Source organism: Diprion similis, chromosome 12 (assembly GCF_021155765.1).
Source record: "Diprion similis isolate iyDipSimi1 chromosome 12, iyDipSimi1.1, whole genome shotgun sequence".
In the NCBI taxonomy this organism is placed as follows: Eukaryota; Metazoa; Arthropoda; class Insecta; order Hymenoptera; family Diprionidae; genus Diprion; species Diprion similis.
The window spans coordinates 15,220,085-15,241,595 of NC_060116.1; the positions used below are offsets into that span (position 1 = coordinate 15,220,085).

The 21,511-nt window shown below is 47.1% G+C and overlaps 1 protein-coding gene across 1 annotated transcript in view; it reads right to left on the bottom strand.

The window, feature by feature from the left end:
* Positions 1-14,733: 14,733 nt before the first annotated feature.
* Positions 14,734-21,511, bottom strand: part of LOC124413114 (probable tyrosine-protein phosphatase F54C8.4) — a 49,279-nt gene continuing 42,501 nt past the window's right edge. The window contains exons 7-10 of the mRNA XM_046893486.1: positions 20,132-20,192; positions 19,680-19,726; positions 18,935-19,061; positions 14,734-17,235 (exon numbers count right to left, since the gene is read on the bottom strand). Coding sequence (XP_046749442.1) covers positions 16,443-17,235; positions 18,935-19,061; positions 19,680-19,726; positions 20,132-20,192 — 1,028 coding nt within the window. The 3' untranslated portion in view covers positions 14,734-16,442. The remainder of the gene's footprint in view (positions 17,236-18,934; positions 19,062-19,679; positions 19,727-20,131; positions 20,193-21,511) is intronic.

The window sequence follows — 21,511 nt, forward strand, 5'->3', positions numbered from 1 at the left end:
AAAGTTGTTTTGCAGGATAACTTTATTTGAATCCTTTCATTTTTTGATCGTTGATTCGGACTCTCACTTCCAATCTGTGAGAAAACGGACTAGCCGGAGCTATACTCTAAATGCAAAACAGATGCAATTCCGTGTCGACACACCGTGTATGCGGCAGATACGGTGCCCACCGTCACCGAGAGGAAGGGTTCGAGCCGCGTGTAGTCTCAAAAGAGAGAAAGAGCGGGTACGTACCTATCGGGGCATGCGATCGTCAGGAGGACAACAATGCAAAGGTTATTGACGATGGCAGGGAGCCAAAAATAGCAGACGTAGATACGTAGATACAATAGTGTATCCATACCGCCGCGTACAACCATCATATACGATAGAGCCATACACATGCGTACACACTCACGTATCCCCCGGCAAAATGGGTACGCGAACGAGTGTAAGGAGTCTTTTATGGTCTCGGAGACTCTGACGTAGACGCCGTTTTGTGCTGATACCAGCCACGTGCTCCCCGAGGCGGTGTTCCTCCGTCAACCGCATCTTCCCAGACCCTCTGCCGCTGGATCGAACAGATCTGACGTAAGTTAAATTTTGGAACGTTCGTTGACCGCGAAACCAGCCGCGATTCCAGTTTGTCGATATCAGAGTGTTCGTTAGGGTGATAAATTGAAGGTACTGACCAGAACCCCATAGTCATCAATACCCGTAGTTCTCCTAAAGAATAGGTTTCACTTTTGAAAAGATGAAAATCCTTCTTAGTTTCTTCCACACTCTTATAGTTGTAACTTATGAGGGTATCAAAAGCGACATCCTGGACTACCTCGCGTTATCGCTTAATGTTCACCTACCAATAACCGCTTTCTCGCTTCGTTCTATTCGCGCCATTACCTGCCCCATTTCTTTATTGCCCTGCAGTTGACGGTTAATTGAGGACGTCAGATATAGACGCTCAGCGCGTAAGTAGGCAACCGATGGTGCAGTTACTTCGTAGCTACCGTCCCACAATGGATGACCATGACAGTCGTTAGATTTGTCGCGAGCTCACGCGTTTTACGGCCGATAAAATTAATTGCTCTACGATCTCTTAATTCTACGAAACGTATTAGTGTCATTTATCATCCATCCAGCTACCACCAAACTCGTGACACACATTCGTGCTCGACTACCGTCACTAATCAGACCCTCTTCCCTCAAACAATGACCTTTGTATGGACATATAGACGACAAGAGGAAGAAGAATCACTGCCCCCACCCTCTCGTCTGCACCAACGTAGACGAGGAACTTTACCTTTGGTTTGAGCAGAGCTCGACGTTTCATTCTAAGAATCAATTCACTCTTCCTCAACCTCACCGCAGTTTCCAGCGTGACTGTTTCAGAGTTTTTCGAAACCTCAGATGACGCATTAAAGTGATAAAAATATCCAGCACTTGTGATATGCTATTTGAGATGTATACAAGAACGCGATCAATAATTTATAAATCAATTCTATTTCTAACCCTGAACACACCATGTAGTGTTTTTGCCAAGTGATCTGCCGTTGAACCTCATAAAGATTGCCACATGCAGAAAATTCGCTATGGTGCATACAGGTACGCATGTTACAGTCCGTACAATACCTAGCACGAAAAGTCGATGGACGACTAGCCTCGACGGAATGCATAGGCATTGTGCGGCTTTCTGCTATTATATTCTTTTTTCTGTTTCTATTTTTTTTTAAATTTTTTTTTCACTGGTGAGGCGGCATAACGAGTCGCGACGTCGAGGTATAATGGCACACGGCGTGAGCATAAAATAAACGCACGGGGTTCTAACGCTCTGCACGCTCAGACTGCATCCCTCGCGCACGAGTGCGAGGCATGCGCTCGCAAATAACAACACTCGTTCCATGCCTAGTGCCGCTGAGGCGCCGTGCACGCGTCTGCCTCACCGAGGTGGTCATATACTCACCTATGTTAAGACGCCTAACTATGGGAAATCCCTCTGCAACCACAAGCCCACCCGGATTCGAATAAGATGGGATTATTTCGCCCAGAAATAGTTGTTGCCTAAACAGGAATCGGGGTCTACGTAAACGTCAAAACTCTTCAGTGATCGTTGGGCGCATCTTGGAAAAGTTTATCTCTGTTCGTAGGCTGACCGGAAGTGGATAAATTCTTGGCGGTCTTACGTCTGGAGCATCGGATCATCCGCTCACTGCGAGGCTTGGCACTTTGCGACCTTGAATCACCCTCAATGATCAGAGACGGTGCGAAAGTCACGTAGACTGCATCGTAGCGGAGGATATTCCTAGATCACCGCGTGATTCCGTACCGCAGGAATTCACCACGTGACGTTTGGATAAAAGGTATGGATCCTGAATGAGAATAGAATCGCGCAATCATAGAAAATAAACGAAGCCTCTGATTTATCCATCTCTGTTGCCAGAAATAGATCCTCGTCTATTTCACGGCCGGTATGGAAAACAATGAACCAAAATGTCCGACTGAGTCACTCTCCTGATATTCTCTTCGGGATCCAACACAGCTCTGCCCCTCTGACTGTCTTGTTTCGCTCCAGTCAACGATTCCATATTCGGTTTGGAGATATTGTCTTCGAGAGCTTTGAGTTGTTTTTCTCTCTGGATGTTCCAGCTTCCGCTGAAGTTGAGTTCGAGGAGCTAGTTTCCACAGCCCCTCGTGGCCAGGTTCCCACTGATTTCATTGACTGGCAAGCTTTCATTGAGAAGCAGGCCCGATCAATGGGCACTATTTTTGGCAGCGGTACTTCGTGTCCACAAGAAGACGGTATTATACGTGGCCTCTGTGTGCTTATGCAAAAATCCCATCTCCTCTCTGTAGGAACAAACAGAGCGACGAACAAACACTCGAGTCGGTCCCAGGCTAGACGTGCACCGCGTTATTGAGAGGTTTCTACGAAATGTATCCCCGCCTTGCTTCATTCCAAGACCAGGTTCTGTTAAACTCTCCTCTTGCGCGATCCTTGGTACAATAATAATACGAATATAATAATAAAATAAGAACGAGCGAGAGAAATAACATTGGATAACAGGAAATGCGAGCCAGCCGCGTGGTCTGGGTATTTTCTACTAAGTTAAGCGCTTTAAGAGTCACATGAATTTTGAAAGAGCGGCAAGCAATCGGCACCTCCAGCATTGAGAGACGATCGGAGAAACGCGCACTCTTAAGAGCGGAGAGCAAAAAGCGACCCGAGTTAATTGATAAATCACCGGCTTACATAATTTCACGGGCTTCAGCTGCGAACGGAGCTCAAGAAAGAGATAGCGACCTGTCTACTACCACGGCCGAATGCCTAGGAGGAAGAGGATGAACCCTGGACCCGTGTCTTGGGCCCGTCTGGCCGCGGTCTCGCACGCCCCGCGAGTGTCATTTGTTTGTACCACTGCCCTGATAGCTCTTAATGAGTCTGTAGCGGTGCTCAAGGCGTCAGGACTTCGGAGAAGAGTCTGGTTCGGTGCTCGATTGCCCTCGGGATCGATCCTCGGCTGAGAACACCCTCAAACGTGTCCCCTATAATGGATAACTACGCACAATGACGCGCTCACGTATCTCTCGTATTAATAACGAAGGAATGCGTCTGCTCTTCCCTTCTTCCACAGGCCTCCTCGGCAATGCACGGACACGAAACCCGTGTAAAGACGAAATAAGTACCTACACGCCATCCAGCCGAGCCTCTTCGACGACGCTCGGATGCACGTTGATGCTCCTTCGTCTGGAATCAGTTGTGGACAGATGTCTTTCGGGCATGTACAGTTAGTCGAGAAATATTGTCGAGAGCAGGTTCAAAGCCGCGTTCAAAGATTGACAGAAGTGGTAAATTACCATACACGGTTCGAAGGGCAGAGGCTACGACGTGTTTACTCTGCCGCCCAGACCAGACCAGACTTCGGAGCTCAAGATACAGGGTGACCAGTGAAACACCGTGCTGTCTCGCTTTCTAGCGAATTGTCATGGTTATTTGAGTACGTATTCGTCTTCATAACTACTCTACGACTCCTTCGTCAAAGTTAAACACATTCTGGGGCATTATTCTTGTGATAAAAACGAGCGAAGACGACGTCGTCAGTACCTTTGTGTCCGCAAGGGTAGAGTTTTGATATGCCTCTACCTGCAAGGTTTATCTGCCTGCGTCTTCATTTCATAATTATTCAATTCAGTCGGTTAACCAGTCCCTACCGCTAAGACTAATGTATGTACCTGACTGCCCGTGCACGCGTTGTGGTAATTTAGTGCCTGTTATATCGTGTGGCTTTTCAACGGGCTCTCCGTGGACTCGAGGAACCAACGAACGAAAGGACTGTTATTTTTTCTCGAGTACAGCGAGGGCTAGAAACGATACTCGATTGAACAGCTTCAAACAAGTAGAATTGCGATAGTTTCTTCTATTCAATCCCATCGATATTCGGTCCCTCACAATTCAAGTCCCTTCGGCATTCATCCCCTAAGTAAAAGACAACCAGGCTTAGCAGATCGTTTGTGTTTTTCTTCTATTTGAACGCGATGCTGTCAGCTCGCAGCTTTCTCTACCCTAAGAAGCAGCGCAACCTCTGACTAAACCTCAGGAGTGGAGACCGGAGGCTGGGGGCGGCATTGCGTCTCCAGGTTCGGGGAGTTGTTTCCATTGTCTCAGAACGCCGGTTCTCAGTAGTGTCGCATCATCCCTCGAGGTGTGCACTCCCCATCTCATTCATTTTCATTACGCCCAACGAAGGAAGACTCGCCTTTCGGCTCGAGCAGCGCTGGGTCTCTGCGCTCGGCTCGCCCAGCCCTCTCATCGTAGATACAGAAATTTATAAGAATCAAAAAGATACGGTACGAATGCGGGACGCCTGGCCTGGTCAACGTCACAGTCGTCGTAGATTCGCCCTGACTTTTAAACGGCCGTTAGGGAGGGCCGCATCTCGACGTCGGTCTCTTCTCTGAGGGACGTCTGGTTTAACTCTGAGAGAAACCGCGGGCTGGGCATTAAATCAGTGATTTAAGACGTTTATATTCGCCCGCTTACCGCGCTTCTGCAGAGTCGCTTCTTTTCGCTTTTCGCGTCGAGCAGACACCTGACAACGAACCGACTTGTGCACTTACAAAAGAAGCGCAACTGATGGATGTAGTGGAGAACATCAGCGTCTCCGATAACCGACTGCACGTCAGTGTCAATACGACGATGATAGTCGGCGTTTTTATATTTGGTAAAACTGTTATTCTCCAAGGTACCTCGATTCTAATAGAATAAAATTGTTTCACTTCTCGTCTCGTTATATTGTTATCTGTAATAGAACCCTCATCGTTAATTTTCATCTCGGGTCTAATAAAGTTGTATTTATACTCAGGAGTGACATAAAAACTCGTGTCATGTATTCTCCCGCAGTTTGAGTATGCGTCTATAAAATCTCCGTCGCCGTCGTGGTCGTGGTCGTCGTGGTTGTGCATTGAAGCGTACATAGTGAAATGGCACGGTGACTCCCTGCACCGCAGCTGAAGAAACTCCAAACGACGAGCTGATTCTTACGACGTGCTTCATACCGCTTCCAACATGACGAGGCAAAATCTAATTTCGATCGGAGCATTACAGACGTAGAATTTATGCGCAGGTAAGTGTGAGCCTTAGAGATCCGGAGAATAAACCTCTCCGTCTCTCCTTACTATTTGTCTCTCTCTTTCTTCTCTCTCTCGTCCTCTCGCCAAGTACCCGCGGACTTCGAACCTCGCGAGCTCTTGTACCCGAGGCTTGTCCATCCACGCCGTCTAGGCACGTGCTAAACAATGTACTGGATACCGGTTGGTATTCCGGTACAACAAGGACCCCAGGATCGTGGGCGGATGCCGATTGATCGCCAACCACTTGCCTCGTGAGCATCGCTCGTTTACTGTAATTGCCCGTCGTCAAAGAATCTGGGGAGGAGAAGAGAGATTGATTTATAGCATTCCGGGCAATGTCACCGATAACCGAAACCCGGTACCTACCGGCGAAATGAACTCGAGCGATGGAAAATTTCGGTGAGGACTTTTCCCACCGACTAGTATTCTTCGCTTCAATTAGAGAAAACTGGAAGAACACGCCCGACGCGAGAGCCGCGTCTCGTATAACCGGTCGCGTGGCATCCGCTGCTCGTCGCGAGATCGGAGGCCCGCGAAGGCCCGGGCGTGCCGAGGTCGGAGGCGGTGGATGAGAAAGAAGAGGCGGAGGTGGAGGAGGTGGTCGTCGACAGTGAGATGAGCGATGGCTCGTCAGGCGGCATGGCGTGACACCCGATGACAGGGCGCGTACACGTACACACACGAGTTCGCCATCCAAGACCACACACAATAGACCCGGGATCTTTCTTCGCGGAGCCCCGCGGGCCGCAAGGATTCGTATGGTAATCGCGCCGCGTGCTTTTTTCCTTTATTAACTGCTCGCGGTGTCTGACCCATTTTGCCTGTCAGTACTACCTCCGGAAATTCCAAGTCAACTCGTCTTCCACTTCAAATACCGCGAGCTATGCTGCACCGTGGGGAATCAATAACTCGATCCACGAGAAGTTGAATAAATCTGCAGTCCTGGTGCAGATCAACCGATTGCGGGATACCCTCCCCACGATTTCCATGCACGGACAATCACTCTTCGCCACGGCTGATTGTGAGTGTAGACTTCGTCAGACCCGGTGTCGCAAGCATTCTCTGGACTGCCCGAAAGCGTGGAAAGAGTGGTCAGCGTTGGTCCATCTTCCGCCCAGCGTCGCTTGATCAAACACAATGCACTGTTTTCACTGCTCGGCACAGCGTTCGACGACGAGCTGCAGCGAACCGACGAATGTTCAGGGAAGCCGATGGTGTACTTACACTCACAATTAGTTAGACCACAAGGCTCTGGTAGAAGGCGGCAGAGAAAGGCGGCTGAAGTGTCTACCTCTTGAATGACTAATTCGGCCCGGGTACCATGAAAACGGAATACCTACCTCCGAGAACGTGCGCGGGGAACCTGTACACGCGGGGTCAAGTGAAGACCGCCGGATGATGATGGGTGTTTGGTGGTTGAGGGCGATGTGGGACGTGGGGAGGACTGTCATAAATTCAAACAACAATTAACATTCGAAGAGCTGAACTGTTCCCACAGGCTCGCCGCAGCGCAGCGCAGCGCAGCGCCGCGGTATCGGTATCGCCGAAGGAGCGCCGCGACGCGCGCGCGTCCCTCCGTATCCCTGCTATCCCATGCACTTCCACCTCTCCGATTTTCCTGTACACACAACGGAGTTGTTCCTTACACGTCTTACAGGCCGCGCACGCCGCGTGTGCGCTGTGCTGCGCTACGTCGTGGATACACAGCGTGTGTATAGGAGCGGGATGCATCGGCCCCGGGTCACGGGTTAAACTGTTCTCTCAACGCCATCTTTGATTTATTAATCATCGCCTCCGCCGCGGGCTACCTATACGATATTGCCTTTCGGACTTTCCATCTTCGCTTTTCATCCCGTTCCTCGTGCTCTGCCATGCACACTATTTTCTGAGACATGCAGGTGCACGGCTGGGTGCTGTGTTGTAGGAAAGTAGGTACTGGTGAGTGGAAAAGACTCTGGAATCGAAGGTGCGGACGCGAGTCGAGTTAGACTGTGGTGCAGTAACGCATCGCATTCGATTAGAATAGAGGCGGCAGATAAGTGGATACAAATGAAGGGCGACAGGTCGAGGTTGCTTGAAATCGCTCCTTCTCGCCTCCGTATCAGATCTGCCAAAGGTAGCGTATCCAGCGGAGCGAATAATTGAAATCAATTCCGTGGCGCCAGCGTATAATAGGGACCACTGATGGTAGGGCCAAGATATACTGTCACGCATGCGCTTGTTCGTGCTCCCCCTCGTTCCCGTATCTACTTTTTATCTTCCCTTCCACCACTGGTCCTCGCCCTCCTCCTCCTCCTCCTCCTCCTCCTCTTCCCCTCTTCCTTATTCTTCCTCTCGTGCATCTCCGCTGGCACGGCTGCAGCACGAGTAGTTATTCGTTTTGTTAGCGCCACTTTACAAGCATCAATCGGTCACTCGTTTTTCGTTCGCCACGCGCGTGTGCACACGGCCGTATGATGCGTACGTAGATACTGAAGGCGTAGGTGTAATATTCCACGCACATGCGACTACCTCAAACCAGTATTACGTGCGGTGGGAGAAAAAAGAGCGAGCGAGAGAGAGAAAGAGAGAAAATCAAGAGACAAGCGTTGATTGTTTGCGGTGTTAATAACGCAAGGTAATTACCGATTACACGGTTCTTTAATTAACCACTGGTACCCCAGCGTCTCCATCTAGCGTCTTCTCGATGTTCGTTTACCGCTGGGAAGAGAAATCTACATGGGTCGAGATACAAACGACGACGGAGGCGCCTTATGGGAACCACGCGGTCTCGGTACCGGCGCTTGTAAGACGGATAAACGAACAAAATTATAAGAGAGAGAGTAAAAATTAGAAGGAAGAGAACGGAGAAGAGAGGGCCAGCTTGCCGGGTATTTTTTAATTTTCAAATTACAAAGGTCCCGACAATTTTTTCCAGCGGTAACGTAACAGTAATCGATCGATCGGGTATCTCAACCGATTGCATTACAGCGAAGACCGAGCTCGTCCGACTCGTAAGCTTAAACGCACTGAAGAAAATATCAGGAGCACACACCGCCCCGTAGGAATTCCCGACGAATTCAAGCCTCTCCGAATAATGTGCAGCTGGTTTCGGATTCCTTAGTTCGAACCCGTTCGACCAGCAGTCACTCCGGACTCACAAATGCCCTCCTCCCACGAAAAGGCATGGAAGAATACTGGCTTCCATGATCGTCCATACACAGAGAAGAACGGTCTGCCGTAACGCCTGGATTTCTGTCGCAGCAAAAGCCTCGGCGAAATCCAATGCATCAGGAATGGTGGAGAGAACGAGTTGATTAGGCGCTGCAGAGTCCCTCCTACGAAGCCTATAGGGATCGCAATTAATCTCTAGCGTAGGTGAGGCGGGAATGTCCACAAGGTCCAGGCGAGGCAGCAGACACCGTACAATAACTAATGGTCAATTTCAAAATTTGGTAATTCCTTAAGCCGGTGATCTATACGCTTTGACGCCGGTCATCTACGCGGCTCATTTATCTTCCCCTATTTCACATCTCCGGATCGTAGCCTTAGCACAGCCCGCGACACTTTGACGGCAGTGAGTGCACCAGACGTAAGCGACTTAATTCTCCTCCTCTTAAGACGTCTTCTCCTTCTCATCCTCAGGAATATTGATGTGTCCCGTACCTCGAGAGTAGGTACTGCAACAGATTCCCGGAGCTTCTTCTCTATTACGAAAGATCCCAACACCTAAGAGCTCGAGTTTACCACAGAACTCGCACTTCAAATTCAATGTTGACCGTCCGGCCAATTGACTCTCGGTTATATCAGCCCCGGCTGCTTCACGAAGTCGAGGACCCGACAAGGAGCTAAATGTGTGACACCTGCGAGCTCGAGAGGACTGACTTTTAAACCTGCCTTGTGCAATCGGTTTCCGGTATTCGACTTGCATCTCAGCGCAGTCGTTAGTTCCAGACGATCACCTCGGCCTGCAGACGATGAATTCAAATTCATGAATTTTCCCGCAGTCTTTTCGAATCAATAACTAAAACGCTCGGACGGTCTGAAATAGGTCAACACAGCATCCAGCTATACAGCGGGCTACTTGTCGCGTCACTGCGAGGCAGCCAACCCGACTGGAGGACACTGACAACTGTGTTTCCTCGTCCGTCCTCCCCGCTTAGATTCCCTCTCTTCCTCACCGCGTCGCAGTTGGAGTAATATCTCGACTGTTTTTTGGGCGAAAGTCGTTGTCTGACAACCCACGCGGCCATAAACTGGTGCCGAGAGTAGGTATACAGTTGCGCGTGTACACGCGCGACGCTTTGCAAAGGTCACCCAAAGGACGACGTGCTATTGAAGAACATCGATGCCATAGAGGTCGGCTGGCATTAGGTAGTCGAGTAGTGTGACACCGAGACCATAAATCGTTGGGGGGAAAAAACAGCTCATTCCAAGCCAGGCGTGCGATCGCTGTTGGGCGCAAGGATACCGCGGAAGAAATCGAGCCTCGAATCAGCTAGTCTCATGTCTGGAGAAGCGCGGAGTCGATGGATGCGGCGCCAACGTAGCCGCTGATGCAACACGTAAGCGTGGTAACGGCTCCAGTAACGGCTGACGATACGTTACCCGGGTATGACGCTAACGCGGTATTATCCTTGCAACCTCTCTCTCTCTCTCTCTCTCTCTCTCGCGCGCGCGATAAACCGAAGCCCCATTCGTCCGCGACGCTAATCCGCCTCCAAGTAGGGTGGAGTTCCCCCGCGAAAAGCGATTCCGGCACTGTATACTCTTCAAGACGACGTTGCAAAATGAAGCGCAAAACCGTGCGTGCAGCATCGAGTCCCGCGTGTACACCGTTGAGCACGTCTGGTAATAAATATCAACCGATTAGATCTTTGGTTACGGTGCCGGCCCTCTCTCGATGAGGAGAGACCATCGTGAGCGAGGGAGGAGGGCGAGGGGATGAGGTAGGCCAAGAGCAGGGGTAGCAGTAACCTGCAACGACCAAAGGGAGCAACTATCAATCACTCCGTGTTAATCAAGGTGCTCGCTAAGTAGGCCGAACTGTGGCATTAAAGTGCAGCGCCGTGAGGCTCCAGGGTCGAGTATTGGTACTTTGGAGAAACGAGAACGAGCTGGAGCTCAAGGTGGAGTGAGAGAATGAGGAAAGAAAAAATGAATAAAAACGAAGGAAAAGAACACAGGGAGTGATAGATGCGGGGGAAGAGCGCTGCGCTCGGTTAGCAGTCCTGCTTGGTGCCACTAGACTGTATAGTCTCTTCTCCTCCTTCTCATCGAGCTTCTCGTCTCCTCCTCCTCGCGTGGACGCGAGGCCGGACCTACCGCAGCGGCATCACCGTGCATTCCTCAATTTTCGGAAATTAATCGGGACTAATTACCGTGTCGGGACCCCCGAAGAGTTATGAGTCTCGTTTGCTCCTGCAGGCTCTTTTGCAAATCTTTGTTTGTACCTTTTTGCCAACCTAACAAGGCGCCACTCTGAAGCAGCCAGGATTAGGTTTTTAAACGAGCGGAGCTTAGTTTTTACTTTAACGAGATTCGAGAGAAGCTGAAAGACAGCTCATTCAAACCCGTTGACACATTTTGATCGCATAAGGTGCCGGATCTACTCTCGGTGAGACTGCAGAAAAAGAGAGACAGAGAGAGAGCAAGAGAGTGGTGAAAAAGGAAGTAAGCCCGTTGGATAAAAATAAATAAAGCCTTAAAGGACGGAGAAAATATGTCAATAAATCTAAAGTCTAGCTGAGATAGGTTGCATAGGACATGCGCTGAGGAGGAAGAAGGTTGGGAAGGGAACTGGTAAATTTTTGTCCCCGTCAGTTCCGCGGGAAATACAGTGGGGCGTGGGTGTCCGGGTCGATTGTTTCCAGACTATAATTCGCGTCAACGGACCAGAAGTAACTTTCGGATCGTCTCAACGAAACGTGGACTGCAGTTCGGGGGGCGTCTTTTCCCGGTTCGTCGGACTCCAGGACTTAGTGAGATGGTGGGTAGGAAGCTCTCCTTAAAACTTTCTTGCGTCAGGTCCTTGCCTCGCAGCCCGAGCAGCATCTGAGCAACCGTAAACACCTCGTTCCGAGAATTTAATTGCTCTTACAAGACGGTAGCTCCCGCAGCTCTTAAACTATTCATCGATAACACCGTGAACAATGTTCAGGAAATCGCCAAGCAAGCGGTAAACACGAGCGCAAATCAATTGAAAAATCCGAGTCAGCGCACAATTGAAGTCGTTAATTTATCATTGGGACGAGTCACGATGACACCGACGTTCCATCTTTATTCCATACAGTCAAAACCGGACTCTGATCTCTCTCCGGTTACAATCTGAGAATTACTTTTACTGCGGTACACCAAAGAAGTATGTGGGAGCCGCGCAATGGCTCAGAGTGCAAAGTTCGTACGCCGTGGAATCTCGAATGTCTTCCTCTATGACCAGGCAAAGGAGTAAACAGGAGCGCAAATCAATTCTTGGTCGAGGTGGTGGAAGGAGTATGGAGTACGAGTATAGTAGGTGGCTAGTGTCACGTACGTTGTTTCGGAAACAGGGAATAACCTCGGAGTCGATAATCGATAAGCGATCCTGGAAGTATCGCCGTACGTCGTCGGGCGTCACACCTCTTTCGCAAAGAGATGTAAAACTTTTGCATCACCGTACCGGCAGCAGCGGCGAAGGAACGAGTTAGGAAGGACGGCGACTCCTCCGCAGAGAGGAGTGACTTTATGGACTTGTTTGTGCCTCCTTCAACTTTTTATAAATTATTTGAAAAGTTAAATTCCCCCCGGAGTTATCAGGCATATCAGTAGAAGCAGCGGCAACGCGGTTTAACCGGATGTAGAAGTAAAAGTGAGAAAGGCTAAAAACTACTATGTACCTACCGCTTTTTGCTGCACTCTATCATCCTAAACATGATCGCAGCCTTCTTCGCGTTTGGTTATAATATTGCATGATAAAGTACAATGAAACAATCACGCACATCGATAATTTCAACAAGATACGATCATCCGGGTTCTTGCTTGCTAAGGAATGCCGATTATGAGGTCCAATCTGATTACGTCATTCCCGAACGAGGAACTAATACTTTCAAAGATAAAAGAATTTAGGAAATTGCGATGCCGTTAATCATGCAGTTGAAAATACGCCAGCGTTAAGGTAATTATGAAATATACACATACCGATACTTTGTATTTACGAGTGACGACGTAATATCGGCATTACTTGAAAGTTGAAGCAATCGAGGGAATTGAGTGGTTAATTATGTTCAAACAACCTCCCTCTTCTAGGAGCGTACGATTGAAAACAGGTAAATTAGAGATACATAGGTAAGTGCTCGTGGCTTGGACCAAGGTGTCTGCTGACGACCAACCACTGAGCACCAGCCACCGATTAGGGATTCGTCCCATGCGTGAAGCGCAGCGTGCCGTGCGTGTTACCATACATCACTAGCGCGCGCGCAGTACAAGTATATGCGCGTATTTATTACTCGACAAATTACTGACTAAATTGATATTACGTATTAATCAACGCTTCCTAGAACCCTGGTATTTCAGATCTGCTCGTCCCCGCGTCCATTTTCGACCTAGACTATCGAGACTGTGAAATTAAGAAAGAAGTACAGAACGTACCTGGCGGTTATTCTTGTTTCTTTTCTTCTCAGCTTCTAGTGGAGCGTTGTCAGCCTTCGGCGTAGGCGCCAAGTTGCGCTCAGAATCACACGGCGCACAAAAAAATGTTGGGAAGGGTTGGCAGAATAATAATTTTAGCAATTATGCAGCCACAACGTTGTGATACCCCGTGGAGGTCGTGGCTGTTCCACGTCGGCGAGCCAGCCGATTTATGCGTCAAGGAAGATCACCAGAGTGCAATACCGGCCATTAAGCGACGCTATTCCCCTCTGCATTATATTCCCCCACGAGGCGACCGCACTGATTTACTAATATCGATACACTGCCGAGAAGTAAGCGAGAAATATCACACCCAACAAACAAGCACGAGAGACTGTAAAGCATTTTGAGTGAATTTAAGAATTCAATTTATCCTCCTTGCAAGTCGTTCGGATCCTGACTGTCCCGAATCAGTTTCGAAATGTTAACGTACCGACAATCACACATTTCCAAAGAGAAGTTTATATAAACAGGTATAGGTATACACTGTTTACATTAGCGTATCAACAGACAGATATTGTTCTGATGAAGTGTGAAAACCTGCGCGAATAGCACTCACCTATCAGAACTACTTTATGGCTACAAGGTACTAACATGTTACGTCACAGTTGACGAGATTCTTAGCTAGCCACTTCCATTCCCAGGTGAGTATAAAGTGTGTATTATTTCGTTGAACCGAATGGATGTAAGGTATAGGTGTTCGAATCACGTGAGAACAATAATTTACAACCGAATTTTCAGTCAGAGTGCCGACGGGAGAAGAATTTCTTTGTTTACTGATGCTCGACAAGTTGCTCAAGACTTCTCAGCTGTTGTTCTTCTAAACTGTGAATACGTGTTACCGCGACGATGGGCAGTAGACACGTACACGCATACATACGTGCGTCTCTATGTTCAGGTAAAGGAATGCGAGGTTTATACGTATGAAAGCGTTGGGCGCGTTTGATACAGGATTTGTTCGTCCGTAAACGTAAACCTTTAAGCTCCGAGTCCCAAGTTTTTCGGACATTTTTCTGTGTTGGTATATATTTGTGGGTGGTTTTTAATGATCCGTGTCAAGTTTGTTTTATTATTGTATTCGATTTCCCAGAGCGAGAGGGCGCAGGAGAATGAGGAGGATAAATAGAGATTTGAGAGGGGGGGGGGGGGGGGGAGTTACGTCAGCGACGACGTCCGCAAGTCAACCGGGCGGTGGTCCGTGATATATGGACAATCGGTCGCGAGACGTGTACCACCTACACAACCGACCTTTAACCCTGTACCGAATATTGAATCACTTTAATATCTCGTCGAGACGCGAGTCGACGGGCGTCCAATTACAACGAAGCCAAGCACCACGTACGTGATCTCGTTGAAGAAGGCCGACGACTAGGGGCGCCGATGATCCGGTCGCCCACGACTCCCTCAAATCTAGAATCAAACTAAGATTAAAGCAACGCAACAACGATTCATCAATTGAGTGCCGCAGAAATAATCAGCAGCAGATTAGGTTTTAAACGTTTATTATAGAATAATTATTATTGTAATATAAGTATAATAGGTGTAATATAGTTGGGAAATATTCCGTTGGTGACGCAGCAGTAGGTTTTTACAACAGTATTGCAGACACGCTACGGTAATAAAGGTAAAATTAAAGTAATAAAGACTAGACTGTAGAAGTAAAATTGAAAATAAAATGAAAAAAAAAAAATAAAAATAAAAAATAGAATGAATTTATCTAATATAGAATCAAAAAACGATGAAATAAAAGTTACGACTTCAATTATACTAACAATCATATTTATTTTTTTTTCACTTTAATCGCGAATAAATGCGTCTCGAACAATTCTATTATCGCTACAATGACAATGATGATTTTTATGTATACTTATTTTTTTTCTCCTACCTTCAAACGGTAATATAAATTTTTATTATCACTATTATCTAATTCTTTTTTTCTTTTAATTTTGTATATTCTTCTTTATAAAATATTTAAATTTGTACCATTGTACGGTCGATCGTAGTTTGTACATAATTCACTGCGATAATTTTCATGTTCAGTATAAGTGTCATAACCGAGTCTTTGCAACTTGCATTTTGACGGTGGTCTGGCTAAATAAATAATTGATCGCACGTAGACCGAATCCAATGATCCGTACGCAGTCAGTACGAGAATGGAACAACGAGTATCATGTTGCAGTCAATTATTCCGGCTGATTTATATCAACTGTGAGAAATAGGAAGATAGATGGAATAAAGATAGACGGATAGATAGATAGGCGAAGATAGAGAGAGTAATCTAAAGGACAGATTCCAGAAGAGAGAAATACAGAGAGAAACGACAATATCCTTGAGAGCCTTGCGCCTAATAAATCTCTTATCTCGATTACTCTTGGCCCTAAACCTTTCCTATCGACACATCACGAAAATGGTCGAAACGGAATCTTAAATATACGTAGATTGTTACGCAAATTCGAGACGCGTTAATCGCGGGCACGAGAAAACAGGTGTAGTTAAGCAGAAAGATCAAAAGTTCGCATCGAAGAAACTCGTGCGCTTAAATTTAACTGTAGATACGTTTGTCAGTTTTTTTTTTTTTTGTTTTTTTTTTTTAATGAACTTACTATTTTGTCAGTTTGACGCATCTGTTTATTCATTTATTAAATCACTTGACGACGATTGTTACACTGGCGTATACCGAGAAACACATATCACTGGCAAAGACGCAATAGTTGCATCCACGGTTGGTTTTTTTTTTTTTTTCAACCAGACAGAGGCGCAAACCTGTAACGCGGCGTGGCGTGTGCATCGCGGGCACGTTATCAAATATGTATAATAAATGTAAACAAATATTACTAACGAGGATGGGTGGTAGATTGAATATCTGGTTTCTTAAGTCATTATTGATGTTATTCTCCTTCTCGTTGTTCCCCATCTTGATAATATTCATTTTTCATCTCGTTGTTACAGCTGTCAAACATCAGAAGCCTCATAATCAGCCGTGCGTCGTCTCTTTCGGTGCTTGAGAAATAGTTCCATTTCCTTTTTCCATTTTATCATCATCCACATACATACAAAACACAAAATTACACAACAACGTCATTATGTATATCCAATCTGATTCCTGTCGTATCCATTATCCACAAACGACTATGTGACAATGAGAAGTTCTTAAAAATTGTCCGGTTTTTCTGCTAATCGGCACGTCGTCGTCGTCACTTGCCGCGATTGGCGCGGTTGTTGAACCTCCCTTTGTTCCGCCGTTTGGGTCCCCCCGTCGCCAGGGTGGCGGGGACCGTTGGAACTAGGGACACGACGGCGGTCGTCAAGTTCTCCTCGAAAGTATCAACAGTGAAGTCCTGCTCCCCGTGAAGTCTCGGGACGTGAATGGCCATCTCGGCCGGTTTCTTCCTCTTCACTGTCTGCCCGTTCCGCACTCCGTTTCCATTCCGCATCAGCTGCTTCTTCTTATGCTGCTGCTGGTACTGGTACAGCCCCTTCATCATCGGCGGCATTTCCTGGGGTGGGCCACGCTGCGACAGCCTTGGCCCCGGACCCGGGGGACCCATGGGACCTGGCAGCGGACCCATCGGTCCTGGGGGCCCGAGGGGGCCAGGAGGGCCTGGTAACCGCGGGGGACAAGGGGGCATCGGCATCCTCGGAGGACCGTGCGGCATTCGAGGTGGGAATCCGAGGCTGGGAAATCCGCGGCCTGGTGGTGGACCGTACCTCAGGGGTCGAGGGCCGTAGGAGACCCCAAGGGGCGGGGGCATCGGAGGTCTCGGCGGGACCGGCGACATCGGGGGCCTCAGGGGCCTTGGTGGCCTCGGTGGCCTCAGTGGCATGGGAGGGTTGAAGGCCGGAGGTCCGTAGCCAAAGTGGTCCAGGTGCGGTGGTGGAAACGGTCGTCCGTTTGGAAATCCTCTTCGAGGCGGGTGGAAGCCCGGCGGTCCCGGCGGGCCCATCGGGCCCATTGGATTTACCCTCTTTGGAATCCGCTTGTGCCCCCTGTGGTTATACAGTCGTGCCAAATATTGAGCGTATAAGGAATTATCGGGGAAAGGGGCGGACTGCCGTTCAATACAATTGCGGAGCGTCACGAGCCTTGACAAGCTGAAGTGTTCGAGTTTTATACTACAAATAGAGGTTTTCCCGCAGACAGACTTATGGTTGAGAATTTTTCTGATGCAATGAAATACAATAAAAATTCGACCAAGTAGTAAAACATTTTTTATATATATATATTTTTTATAATCTGAATTTGTAGTGGCCCTAGAAAAGAAGGTACGACCGATAAATGTCGAAGTAAAACATCGAACAGCGCCTATATTAACATCAAAATGCTGTCTGAAATGCGATATATTGAGCCTCTACATGTTTCAAGGTCCCTAGGGTTTTCAGATCTTACAGGTCGATAGACGCCCCGAATTATTAGGATGCACGTACAGCTGTAACGTTGGTGATCATAAGTTGAAAAATGCAGCAGTGCAATTTTGTATGTGCCTCCTTAAAGGATCAGGGAAGGTTTGAAATGGAAAATTCATTTGCGTTTAATTGTGCATAATATAAGAAAATCAGGAGTGACTCTGAAACATTTTTTACATTTTAAGGTCAATAATATTGATGCTCCAAGGAATTGAGATGAATTGAATAAAATCTCGTTCTGCAACGGTCGAACAGATCGCGATTTTTAAAAATTTTAAAAATATTCATTCTCCACCAAGAGCCCTGCATAGGATTATACCTAAAAAATATTGTTAATCATCATTCATGAGGTGTCGTGGAATAGATACGAAGCATCGATAGTATTGACCCTGAAATGAATTTCAATGAATTTTCTTGCTCTTTCTTAATGTCGCAGTAAACACTTGTGAGATTCGAATATCAGAGCGCCAGACTCGTCGATGGTTGGCCGATATCAGTGGAAGGTATAAGAACCTGGGTGTAATATACGAAACGAATTTTGAAGTGTATGTGTGCGACACGTTAAGGTTCACGGCCTATTGGCAGTCGGTCCATAGACGTCATACAGAGCACGACTATCAATTTTAAGCTTGACCAAGCAACCTCACGGTATAATCTCGAGTGCACTCAACATTTAGTCAATCATCTACGAAAAACATTATAATCTCGACAATCCTGTTGGATTCCACATTTTTAATTAATAAAGAATACGGACCGACTCGACGACACAAGACAGTGACAAGAACGAAAGATAAGTTGTAACGAGACAAGGATTATTCCAATGAAACTGTGTCATTCTTTTAAAATCATTCATGTTTCATTAAGTGTTGTTTTACATTATTTTTATGTGTGTGTGTGAATGATTTTATTTTTTATTTATAGATATATTTTTTTATCTTTTTTTTACAATATATTTAATTTGATTGGCTATTGCCCTTTTACATCGCGTCTCTGTCCTTTTTATTTCTATTTATTCATTCTTTTATTCATACATATATTTTCTTGATTATTGTATATTTGGCTTAACGTAATTATAATTTTAACGCACAAAAGCCAATAACAATAAATATCGTCACACACTTTCAAAAAGAAATAAGTTTCATATGCACTCCCGAGCTTGTCATGGATAACTAAACGCAAAGATTTTTTTTCATTTCAAACCTCCTTAGCCCTCTCAATTGGAAACAGCCGGGTTATTGGGACCAAAAGAAAAACAAATCGGCGGCACTAAAAGTTGATGTACCTGACCGGCATGCTCGAACTCTCCAAATTGATTTCTTTGGTGTCCAACTTTTTACCCTTCGGTATAGTCTTCAGGTCATTAATGTAGATATCGCGTTCAACGGGATGTCCTCTAGCTTCCTGAAAGGCTAAAATCAGAGGGAGAAAACCTCGATGATGAATGAAAAGAGAGCTGATGGGTGAACGAGCGAACGGGATTGTTCTGAACCGATTCAATGCTCGGAATATTGTAACAGAGTCCCGTCCAATCTGGGTCAGGGTCGTCGCGACTGCTCCGAAGAAGATGGTATCTCGATCGTCTGGCAATACGGCTAGGCGAGTGTACGTAATAAAATGTAACCTGTACCGTAATCCTAATTAAGCGCGGCCGGATTGTATTGTCCGATCGTGTAGGCGCCGCGACGCATCCAGATCTTATCGATATAAAAAATGGATATCTCTGTATACCGATGTTTTACCAAGTATAATTATCGCCGGTGTATAGATTCAGGGTGGGTGAGGCCCGATGCAACCTGGGCATTCCCTTGTCTCAACGTCGACGTATACAAGACGTGAGAGGGTACAACGCCGACAAGAACTATGGAATATAAATATCGCGGTACCGTTGAATATATGAGAGAGAAAGAGAGAGAGAGGGAGGGAGAAAGAAAAAAAGGGAGAAAAATCTTTTCCCGTTAGTTGGAGAGATTTGACGACCAGACAAAAGCGGAGCTTTTTCAACTAGGCGTATAACTAGCCACGCTTACCCGTCATAGCTGCCTGATTCTCCCATCCTAGCTGCTGTATGAGGTACCTGAAATGAGAAAGATTAAAAAAAAGGAAAGGAAATCAGGTAGATAGCTCTAATCATACTCGTAAACGAATGTCTAAAGTAGCTCTGTAACGATGAAAAAAGCAGTAGTTGAAAGTAGATTTCGTGTACGTACGTAGGGGCGGAAGGTGTATGGATACCGAGGGAAGAGAAGAGAAGCGAGGTATGCTGAATGATCTTGATTCGTGACATACCTACCGAGTTCTAAGGACTACCACAAAACAGAGTAACCGACCTGGGGCCGTTTCAACTGACCAGAGAGAGACGCTCAGACATTCCTAACTCGGTTATAAATACAATTAGCTAATTAGAGTTGTAGTTAGTAATAATTAGTGCTGCGGGTGAAGAGCTCGAGTCGCGTCCGGCTGAGATTCAGCCTCGACTTACCTGCATATGAAGTATCCGGTGCGGTTGACCCCGTGAGTGCAGTGGACGCCTATAAGTTCGTCTGAAACAGAGTCGAGAAGAAGCGGATGAAAAACGGTGAGTCTTTTTAAAAATCCGAATCACCATCGGAATGGTATTAATTCGAAGAGACACGGTTTCCGGTCCGGACTCTCTTTCTCTCGCTCAGTGGCCTCTCTTATCGGTAGAAGACGTCAATTAGTCGAACAAGGTTTACGATATTACGAGAACGAGATAAAGCCGCGAAGATATAATTCCGGTTAATAACACAACGAACAAATACGCGGTTCGATGGCGGTGATCGCTGGACGCTGAAGCCCGTTGATCTCGGTTTCTCTTTTTCCCCTGCAACCGCGTGACCAATAACTCGGTTAATTTGGCAACAGCTCTTTACTGACTAGCAGTGACCGATAATCTGATCCTTTCGGTACGAATTGCAGCCACGATCGTCACTTTCTTGATGCCCAAAGCAACGACGTACGGCACGTGAAAAAATCGGCCTGACCAAAAGTAACGCGCATTAACATTACATGTGTGAAATGCGCAGCTTCGCTCGCTACACGGCCGACTTCAGGCCCCGTTGTCGTTGTGCAACGTGTTCCGAGGCCTTTTTATTCTCGATGCAGCAGCGAACCACGTCGCGGAATAACCGCGCGCCCGATTCCACGGGTCATCAATTTGTCCGCGGGCTCTCACGGTCACGCCGGTCAAACCTGACCAAAGACTGATTATAATATTACAGAGGAAATTGCCGGTGAAAACGATGACTGCGACGAATTCTACCGTACAACTGAACCTCCTCGACTCCGGGGATCCACGACGAATATATCGGTTCCATGTTGCATCCGAAGCTGCGATACACACACCCTCAAAATTGCTCCGAATTGAATATCAGGAGAAACTGGAGTGGGTGAAATGATCGCGAGGATGTTGAATCCGCGCAGATTCCCGCTGTGTTGCCGAATATATCCATCCACCGGAGTGGATTGGTTGCTCGGCCAATTTTAGCAGTACTTCGTCTCGTCTGGAACTCGAGTGGCCATATACGAAGGAGCAACCACAACAACAATAACAACAAGTAGAAAACCCTGATATGGTCCAGACGGCGATCCTTGGAAAGTGTCTTGGTGCTAAGGTAATCCGATATGGAAGGCAGTGTGAGGTCGGTATAAAGAAGCGAAGAGAGTTCGGTGGGTACTCGGTGAGTTGCTTCAGGGTCTGAAGTTGTCTCGAGTAACACAAGTTACTCTCGTTTGCAGCAGGTCCTTCGTTATCTCCTTTGCGGAGGTGATCTTCGCGCGTTGTCTTGTTGCTACATGGTCCGACGGAGCTTGTTCCGGGAACGACGTGGCGAACCCTTGG